Source organism: Bombus fervidus, chromosome 18, assembly GCF_041682495.2.
Source record: "Bombus fervidus isolate BK054 chromosome 18, iyBomFerv1, whole genome shotgun sequence".
In the NCBI taxonomy this organism is placed as follows: domain Eukaryota; kingdom Metazoa; phylum Arthropoda; class Insecta; order Hymenoptera; family Apidae; genus Bombus; species Bombus fervidus.
In genome coordinates this window covers 213,855-224,462 of record NC_091534.1, presented here as the reverse complement: position 1 = coordinate 224,462, position 10,608 = coordinate 213,855, and the positions used below count along the sequence as shown (strand labels likewise).

The 10,608-nt window shown below is 33.6% G+C and overlaps 2 protein-coding genes across 2 annotated transcripts; both read right to left on the bottom strand.

The window, feature by feature from the left end:
- Positions 1-4,151: 4,151 nt before the first annotated feature.
- LOC139996510 (uncharacterized) lies at positions 4,152-4,632 on the bottom strand. The gene is made up of 2 exons (XM_074112157.1): positions 4,498-4,632; positions 4,152-4,423 (listed from the first exon to the last, which is right to left on the bottom strand). Exons 1-2 carry the CDS (start codon positions 4,600-4,602, stop codon positions 4,214-4,216), a joined length of 315 nt encoding a protein of 104 aa, XP_073968258.1. The 5' UTR covers positions 4,603-4,632; the 3' UTR covers positions 4,152-4,213.
- Positions 4,633-5,302: 670 nt separating this feature from the next.
- On the bottom strand, positions 5,303-6,949 carry LOC139996682 (DEAD-box ATP-dependent RNA helicase CshA-like). Its single transcript, XM_072021207.1, has 3 exons — positions 6,784-6,949; positions 5,810-6,607; positions 5,303-5,642 (listed from the first exon to the last, which is right to left on the bottom strand). Exons 1-3 carry the CDS (start codon positions 6,804-6,806, stop codon positions 5,303-5,305), a joined length of 1,161 nt encoding a protein of 386 aa, XP_071877308.1. The 5' UTR covers positions 6,807-6,949.
- Positions 6,950-10,608: the final 3,659 nt, after the last annotated feature.

Here is a 10,608-nt window from a genome sequence, read left to right as displayed (position 1 = left end):
GTCTCGTTAATTGATCCCCCTCAGTGACGAATTTTTTAATAAGCAGACCTAATGTATTTAGTACAGCCTACACTAACAATACCTATTCATCAGAGAATAACCTTTTTCTTGCGCGCGAAGAGGGGAACATGCAATTAAGCATACCCAGTAGCCCGCGCCATACCCACTAAAAGCCTCCTCTCTTTCTTAGGCCATGAGACATCTCTTGCTTCAGGGTTATCCCTATTGACTGTCAGAATCAATGTTTTCCGCAATCGCCATCATTTGTTCCACGCTAAGTTCCTCACTATAAGAGTGATTGTGAATTTCTAATATTTTCTTCTATTCATATGCATCTTATGTTACTCTTGCCCTCTTTTTCTCTGTCTTATCTGCTCATGATTATTGTTTTCCAAATTTTATATACTTTACTTTTCTTGTCGAATATTCTCCACCAACGGTTACTCAAGGATGGCGTTGGGAAAACAACCCGCTTTTCCCGGGTTTTATCGCAATGAGCAATAACCCCAAGAAACGTTATGACGGTTCCTTAGGATTGTAGCGGATGATGTATAAATGTTTGGAATAATAAAATGACAAGAGCGATTGCTGTTGCAACCGTCGAAATGTATTTCGAATAAATTAATTAAATAACTGATAGCGTCGATAGACGTTCGTACAAAGTATGTAACAAGATGCAATAAATCGCTCGCGGATAACTCTATAATAACTCGTAGATACTCGCACGTCTCGATAATCGCTCACAATAGATAACTCGTAATAGATCGCTCGCGATCGTGTCCGCTTATCTACACTGGGGAGTTGAAAGATTCAAATTTGATTTGGAACGACGGTTGCCCTCAGCGGCGACATTGTTTTTGCCTGAGGATAATCACGCGCTAATTTTGTATGTCAAGGCGGTATCCTCAATCCGAGGCACAACAACAACGTGAGTCGCTCACGCTTCGTTTCGTCCTATAATTCATGAGTCGCCACAGGATTATTATGAGCTTCAGTTGATACGTCTTGACAGCTTGTAGCCATCTTGATCGAGAAGTAGATTATGGTTTATGACAAGATTATGCGTGTAACAGCTGTTATTATTTGCCGCCAAACTCATCCCACACACTCTTTAACTTATTGTACATTCCTCGTGTGGGTCGAGGGACTTCGGAAGTTTTCTCTATTTCATTTCTCAGACTGCGCCGCCATATACTTTACAAGGAAAAGGAGGAAATTTACAAGTGGAAAAATTCAAATGTACGTTTTGTTTGTAATTTCGTTGAAAATTAAGATCAATATTTTCTAAAAATTGTGATATAATTTTATTATACTTTCAGACTTGTATGTTCAGATGCAATAGGAAGGGGTGTAGATATTCCAAATGTACGGTTAGTCATAAGTTCAGTTATAAGGTTAGTCATATCTTCGCAAGCATATTAACGATTATATCCATAGAGCAGGAAGAACAGGACGCGTAGGTGAATCCGGCACTGCTATAACCATTCTGACACCCAAACAAGTCAAAATATTTAAGCATATGTTGAATAATGCGCATAAAGTAATACCATGTGTTGAAAAAATCGAACTAAGTGGTATTATAAATGAAATCGATTATTTTCATCATATTGATACTTGCTCTTGAAATAGAAAAACAGAACTTATTACGTGCAGAAGCTGTTAAATAAAATATAATTTAACTGAAAATTTTTACCTATAACTGAAAAAAATTGTCTAATAAATCAAAACCTTTTTCGAACCTATAGAATCCACTGAGTGATCCTTGTAGTAAGTATCCTATTCCAAACACGAGTCCGAATACAGAATTGCTCCAATATCTCTAGTTTTCAATAACAAGAATTTTTATAAAAACACGCGATTTGGTTGATGGCCAATATTTAAAAGTGCGCAAAACAATAGCAGATTGATTTAGTTTTAAATAGAGATAATTTTTCTGATATCGATATAAGGAATTGTTAAATGTTATAGTTTCAAGTGATTGTAAATTGTCATAGAAGCATAAAAGGAGTCCATGTGCGCAATTTCTATGTATTATTTTTCGGAAAAGTTCTTTATCTAAGACGAATTTTTTATACTGTATTCAATTCTATAGACATTTCTGGAGAAGGAGCCGCCCAGAAAAGATGTTAGAACTGTTTTTAATTCGTACAGGTCGAAAAACAGACGTAAACAGACGTGTATGTCAAATGTACGTTTTGTTTATAATTTCGTTGAAAATTAAGATCAATATTTTCTAAAAATTGTGATATAATTGTATTATACTTTCAGACTTGTATGTTCAGATGCAATAGCAAGGGGTGTAGATATTCCAAATGTACAAGTCATATCTTATGATCTTCCGAAACATATCGACGATAATATTCACGGAGATCACGACTGTTTGTCGCCAAGTCCTCTGTCCAGATCGGAGCTCCGTAGAGGAGCTTTGCTCGCACCACGCTGGCGTACAACCTACGCACGCCGACACCGGGCTCGCCTAGCCGAGACAGCAAACGTCCTTAGGCGTTCACCGTCGCCTCGGCCGACGGTATTATACGCTCGAAGTGAACGCCGAATGTCCAGTAGCTGTCGAGAGTTAGGCCCAAATATCTCATACTGGTCCCGACCCTGATCTCTGCCCCCACCAACTTCAGGCGATAGTCCGCCGGAGGCGTCCCGTAATCGGCCTTCCGGCAAAACCACATCGCCTCGGACTTCTCGGGGGATACTTCCAGCCCCAACCCTTTGTTCGCGGCAACCGCGTAGGCCACCGCCAGTTCCGCCAGACGGACGGTCCTGCTCCATGTTGATCCCCATACCAGCACCAACGTGTAGTCGGCGTATCTCGTCAGCGCCGCACGGCCCCCTCGACGAGGGTGCGGACACGGCCGATGCCATCGGCCGTAGATCGTCCCTTCCGGAAGCCAAAGTGGCTGTCGTGTAGCCCGGGTGGCTGCCAGCCTGGTCCAACAGACGCACAGGCCGGAAGGCGGAAGGCGGAAGGCGGAAGGCGGAAGGCGAGTCCGGGGAACGTCCATAAAAAGGGGAATTCACCCCGTGACAGACATCTGTCAGAGTTCTCAGCCTTGGGGCCAAGACTAAACATTCTAAGGGCACATACGGATGGTTGCCATAGGTTGATGCATCATTCACAGTATGTTGAGGTAGTCTGAGGAGCCGCTGTAAATCTTGGGGTTTAGTTAACTAACGTCCTTCAGATTGGCAAGCGGCCTTTGTTTTATCAGCCCGCATACCTGTCGCCTGTTATGGGAGGATTTCCTCGACGAATCCGAGGACCTCGTGCCCGTAGGCACACCCCATCATACTTTTGCTCGGCAGCGTCGTCGTGACGGAAAGGCATTCTCTTGCTTGCAGTCTCATTAGCCAGAGACCTGGTGTGTCTGTACGATCGGTGAAGAGTGAATCGAGCGATCAGTGTATCACGAGGAGTGAGTCGAGTCCGACTTTGACTTTAAAGCAAAATATATCTGTTATCCCGTGAACCGTGAATTCGTTATATCGAATTTACGTCGTTACTGTGGTATCCTCGGGCATAAAATAGCGGAGTGCCGTACGAGAATGAAAATCGAGAGTCAATGTTTGTAATAAAACCGCCGAAAATAAAATCGATATTAACGAAGTCGACACCGAGGTGCTCGGTGATGATAAAGACCGATTGATTTCCATTCTCGAAGAATTTAACAGTTCGTTTATTACGGGGTTCCCGCGTACACGCGTAAATACGGGACAGTTAGAAATACGTTTGATCGATCCTAACATCACCGTACAAAGAAGCCCCTATAGACTTAGCGAGGCAGAGCAAAGAATAGTACGTGAGCGAATAAGCGAATTAATTAGGGCAAAAATCGTAAGGTCTAGTAACTCACCGTTCGCGAGCCCTATGTTACTCGTAAAGAAGAAGGACGGCTCGGATAGGTTGTGCGTAGATTTCCGAGAGCTAAATAAAAATACGGTCGCGGACCGGTATCCCCTACCACCTCTTATTGGGGACCAAATCGCGAGATTGCAAAAGGCGAGATACTTCGTTAGCCTGGACATGGCCAGCGGGTTCCATCAAATCCCCATTCATCCCAATTCGACAGAATATACAGCGTTTGTCAAAGGTAGGAAATATAGTTACATCAATTACAAAGCTGATCTTCCTGTAGTTGTTTCCCATATTTTATTCGATGCAAATGAAGTTCATGGATGAACAACAAACGTTGATAAAAATTTATAACGTTTTAAAAAGTGTATCTTTTTGTTCGGGGTGAGTTTTTGCAATGGCTCTTTGAATTCGTCTTGAAATTATCCTAGCTGTCGGCTTCATAATAGGACGTCCTTTAAAACCCACGGGTCTCTGATTTTTCTCTTCCTTCAATTTCAAAAGTTGCTTCGCGCGTAATTTACTCTTTACGGCAGGTGTAGTCTTTGGGAGCTTGATCTGTAAATGTGAAATATTTTCGTTAGAATCTGTATGCATTAAACGAATATTATTCAATTTAACGTTAAACTTACTCCACGCTTCTCTGCTAGAGCAAGATCTTTCTGTTCCTGACGTTTCTTTGCTGTCAAAATTGCTGCACGTTTCAGAACAGCTGCATATGGATTGAGACGTAACATAGCACGCGTGTTGGTCAATGGGTTCAAGAATTTGAATGATCAAGAATTTGTAATAACCCAGCGTAAGAAAAGTTATCACTACGTTTTCGAGCGGAAAATGAACGAGTGAGATTTTTCCGAAGAAAGTAGCTCCAAACGCGATGATACGAAACGGACGAGCAATAGTAACACGGCGACGAAATATCGTACATACTCTCTCAGCATATTTTTTTTTCGACCTCTACGAATTAAAAACAGTTCTAACATCTTTTCTGGGCGGTTCTTTCTCCAGAAATGTCTATAGAATTGCATACAGTATAACAAATAGTCTTAGATAAAGAACTTTTCAGAAAAATAATACATAGAAATTGCGCACATGGACTCCTTTTATGCTTCGATGACAATTTACAATCACTTGAAACTATAACATTTAACAATTCTTTATATCGATATCAGAAAAATTATCTCTATTTAAAACTAAATCAATCTGCTATTGTTTTGCGCACTTTTAAATATTGGCCATCAACCAAATCGCGTGTTTTTATAAAAATTCTTGTTATTGAAAACTAGAGATATTGGAGCAATTCTGTATTCGGACTCGTGTTTGGAATAGGATACTTACTACAAGGATCACTCAGTGGATTCTATAGGTTCGAAAAAGGTTTTGATGTATTAGACAATTCTTTCAGTTATAGGTAAAAATTTTCAGTTAAATTATATTTTATTTAATAGCTTCTGCACGTAATAAGTTCTGTTTTTCTATTTCAAGAGCATGTTTTAATTTATCAATATGACTCAAATAATCGATGTCATTTATAATACCACTTAGTTCGATTTTTTCAACACGTGGTATTACTTTATGCGCATTATTCAACATATGCTTAAATATTTTGACTTGTTTGGGTGTCAGAATGGATATAGCAGTACCGCATTTACCAGCGTGTCCTGTTCTTCCTGTTCTCTGGATATAACCGTTAATATGCTTAGGAAGATCATAACTTATGACTAACTGTACATTTCGAATATCTATACCCCTTGCTATTGCATCTGAACATACAAGTCTGAAAGTATAATAAAATTATATCACAATTTTTAGATAGATAGATAGATGGCTTTAATCTACTCATTGTATGCAATGTTTAATTAAAGAAACAAAACTGATTTGAAATAATGTTCATTAACAACATTAATTGTAATTAGAATTTAACATTATTTATTAACAAAACACGATAAAGTATCGAAACTAGAATGTAAATATTTCAATTTGCTATAAATAACTTGTATATTCGTACCACTGCCCGTAGGAGCAGATACACACGTATCCCTTAACCACCATTTTTGTTGCCTATCTTTATTACACTTCGATAGCCAAGATACCATACTAGCTTGAACAGGAAATAATTTATTAATCCCGTTAGCTCTTAAAGCTTCAATAAGCTTAGAATCTAAAATTGAATTCATGTCGTCCAAGGTTGGACCGCTATTTAAATCAATAGATATGACTTCTGGATTAGCCAACCATTCTGGCAGAATTCTCTTAACTTCACGCTCCCTTCGCTTATTTTTTACGCCCAGAATTATGAAATCACTATTCTGTCTTGATATTTTTTCTTGTGTTTCATTTGGGTCTGATGATTTATTAGGTATTTCATTATCCTGATTATCTGTATTTTCACTTTGCAATGTTTTATCTGCAGTTTTAATTGTTTCATTAGAACTTCCTTCGCTATATTTCCTCTTCTTTTTATTCTTTCTACGCTCTGAAACAGGTAATTCTGCCTTTCTTTTAACGTCACTCGATGTACTATTTTCATTCAAATTAATATTTTCTATTGGACATTTATTAAGATTTTGTGCTCTTTTCTTGTTCTTTTTATAATTCGATTCTTGTGCATTTTGAGAACTACTTTCCTGTATTTGATGATTAGTTTTAATAGCTCTTTCTACTTTACGTTCTTCTATTCTTTTTAATAATTCAGACAAATGATTCCTTTCATTTTTTGTTTCTTCTTTTTCACCCTCATATCTATCAACAAATAGAATGTGTATATTAATAATAAATATTCTATAGGAAAAACTAAAAACTCGAGTACGATTAATATAATAGAATATCTATTTATATAGTTTAATTGACTAAATTTATTACTCGGTGATTAAGTTTATTAACACACATGTATGATATTTTTGGACATTTTTACATACCTGTTTATCACAAATAAACTCATTTTGTTTGCAATTTTACTCACGTGTTTTACACGTGTTTTACAGGTTATATTCTAACGTGTACTACCTATTCCACGGTTGTATACACGACTGTAACCTATATTAACCTATGCGTACTAACGCCACTCTAGACTTTAAAACCGGCTGTGAATGTTGTCACGATCGCGATCATCTTGTGGTATTATTTAAATAGATATATATTTACTTATGCATATATGTATATAAATAAATAAATATACATCTTCAAAAAGGCAAATTTTAAAATGGTATTATTTTAAACTTGTATTTCATTAAACTGTAACTATGTGTATTTACTATGTGTAAGAATAAACTTAATATTTCATCATTATTACGTGTGTACATTTATATAATGTTTAGAAACAATTAATTTCAAAAATATGATTAAAATATATATTAAAATTACATATTACTAATGTTAAAATCGTCTGCTTAAATAAGCCAAACTACTTCTCAAGTATGTAATTGAAAGTAATTTGTAATTTCAAATTTGTTAGAAGCTTACATACGTTGCTTACATAGGTAAGATACCAACAGAAATTACACATGTATGTAGTAGCAGATAATAGTAATATGATGACTATATTTAACAAATTTCAAATGAATATCGTTTTTGTAAGTTAAATCACATAATTTTTAACCGTTTTACTGTCTACAAAAAATTATTAATCAACTTTGTTAAACATCTCAATAATCATTTAATAATAAGACATACAAAAGACATTCGTACAGTAATTAATTTCAACAAAAAATATTGTAAAACATCGTTTATTAACAAAATTTTAACAAATAGAAAATATGTGCATATTCTCACAGGATTGCAGAATAACATTCATAAAAGGAAGATAGGATATCTCCATCCTCTGTGAAAATATTAATGCATAATAAGTATTTGTACAGTTATAGTTTAATGAAAAAAACTAATAAGACTTACATATAGAAGTAGAAATCACTAGCTTTAATTATTTTAATACTTATTGGGATCCCTTTTGATTTTATCATGGCTTGAAACCATTGTGTCATTGAATTTATCAAATTAATAAATAATCTGCTTGAAATATTTTTGTAAAAGTGATCTCTTTAAATCATTTCTTGGTAACTACATATTTTGCATTTCAAGTGATCTCATATATTTTCTGTATTCTTAAGTATTTCTGGACATATACAAAATCCATGTTTGCATATTAGCATTATGTTTTGGATTGTGATCTTGCATTCGATCTATATTAAGAAATGCTTTAAAGATTGATCTTTTAGAAGAATGGGAAAATATTTCAAGTAGAGTATTTATCAATTTTATAAATTCAGTGCCATAATGGCTTCAACTGTATGTGTATATATATATAACTAAAGGCAAAGATTAACAAAAATGCTATTACTAACTTTATTATTGATAAATATGTAGAACAACAGAAAGGAGTTGATAAAAATGGTGAAGAAAGAAACTGCATACATACATGTAAACTTATCTTGTAGAACATAAGGATAAAAGAAATGATCTGTTGGATCCTCCAGCTCATTATATTATATTTCTGTAGTTATTTTCTATAAGATAATAATAACAGAATCTGAACTATATAATATATATATCTAGTTAACTGTATGATAAAGTGACTTGGGTTTGTTGTCTAAGAATAATAGAATATTATATAAAAATGGACAATAAATTTGAATGAATAGATACACTGCAATGAACAAATGTTATCAGAAATAGAACTGAAGTATGACAATTACATGAAGAAAGAAAGTACTTGAAATCTAGTAATTTAAGATAAAACAGGATTGATTTTCACAAAATTTCATGCAAAGTTACTACATGCTACATATTATATAATATGTGCAGTATATACCAATATACTACATATTATACTAATATACTATACTAATATATTATGTAACATATATATTAGTATGATGTTTAAAATTATGAAACTTTAGTAAGTTGAGTTGAGCAAATTAATAAGGTTGCATGTAATAATTGTGTAATATGAAATATGCAAAAATTTGTAAATCCTTTTGTAATATCACAAGGTAAGCGATAAAATATACTACTATTGGGTATCAAGGAGGACTACTAATTAATTTCAAAGTAATATTTTGAATTACTCTTCTTTTTCTTCGATTATGTATTATATTAAAACAAAAATATAATATTCTTTCTAAAAAATGCAAATAGACATGAAAGTAATCTGGAATAGCTTTAAAACTTCCTGAATGAAATATGTTTCATTCATATTACTATATTTTATATAAGAAACATTCCTATATTTTTTATATTTACTATAATTTAATAGTTATTCTAAATATACATATATCTTAGGTTGTAAAATATACATATATATGAGAATAGTACATAGTGTGTGACTGCTGTGCTATAACATTATTGAAATAATTACAAAAGTATCTATAATATAAGCATATAGATTGCAATAGTATTGAAAAGATTTATAGTTACCCATAAATTATACTTACTTAAAAAATTTTAAAAATTAAATTATTAATATTCAAAAATCCGAAATTAAATAATATTGTATATTTTTCATGCAATATTTCGCTTTAATTTAAGCAGTACGCTTTATTTAAAACTAGCGTAAAGAATGCGTTGGTTTACTACACGCACATAGTTTTAGATATCAAAGTAACGACAATATTTTATATTTTCTCAATAGTAATTACAAAATTAGATTTGTTAGATTTATAACATTACGATTGATAGTACCATTACGCGTGACCAACATAATACGATTTCGATTTGTTATAAACTTTATATGTATATGCGTACTTATATTAACATTCGGTCATAGGTATGTTGATTCATGCGACAGATATAAATGGTGTATCGTGTATATCATATGACTAATGTGTTTGGATATTTAATTGAAATGTACATTGTCATAAGATACAATTAGAAGTTGTACTTCTTTTAATTGTATTGCATTGAATTTTGTTTTTCTACATAAATAAATATGGAATATTTATAATATATTTATTATTGATATAATAGTCATTTATATATAAGAAATTTATTATTTTATAAATATTATATAAAAATGCAAGTTGAGAAAAATTATTTCTGACATTAATGAGTAAAACAACATTATTAAAAATAAAGTTAGCAGTGCGATTTAATAAGCAATGAATTCTTAACAAAAATTTATGAAGTTTTATTGGAGATAAAGCTAATAGTTGTTAAGATATCTTGCTTCATTTTTCAATAATTTGCTGTTCATAATATCGATTTGACCGAAAACTATGGATAGGTAACTATTTGGTAATTATTAGGTTTTTGCTAATAAAACTACACTTTGACATTTTTAGAAGTATAAAACGCAATACAAAATGCGACATATAATTTAAAATTTATTCAAAGTATGGAAGTTAAGTGACAACTTCACACACATATATATATATGTAAGTTACATCGGTAAAGTAAAATAGATAGAAAGAAAGATAATTTCTAAACGGGTGAATAACGTCATTATGTTTCTCAGTTTTGTAATCATTACAGGTTTTTATCTAACAAGTGAAGGAATCTCGTTTCGTCACCGTTCAAAGAACTTAATGGATACGTATATATGATATTCGTAATACACATACAATGCGATGAATCACCTGACCTTGTTTCTTGAGAATCTTTTGGTGAACGGGAGTCCTAGTCGCTGTTATGACGATAGTCTCTCTCTTCGTTACTCTGCAGCATATTTTACATGACACGTCATCGACTCTACGTCGCTCCCCCACCAATTCTCTCTTCTACTGATCCTCTTGTGACATTATAATGTGAAA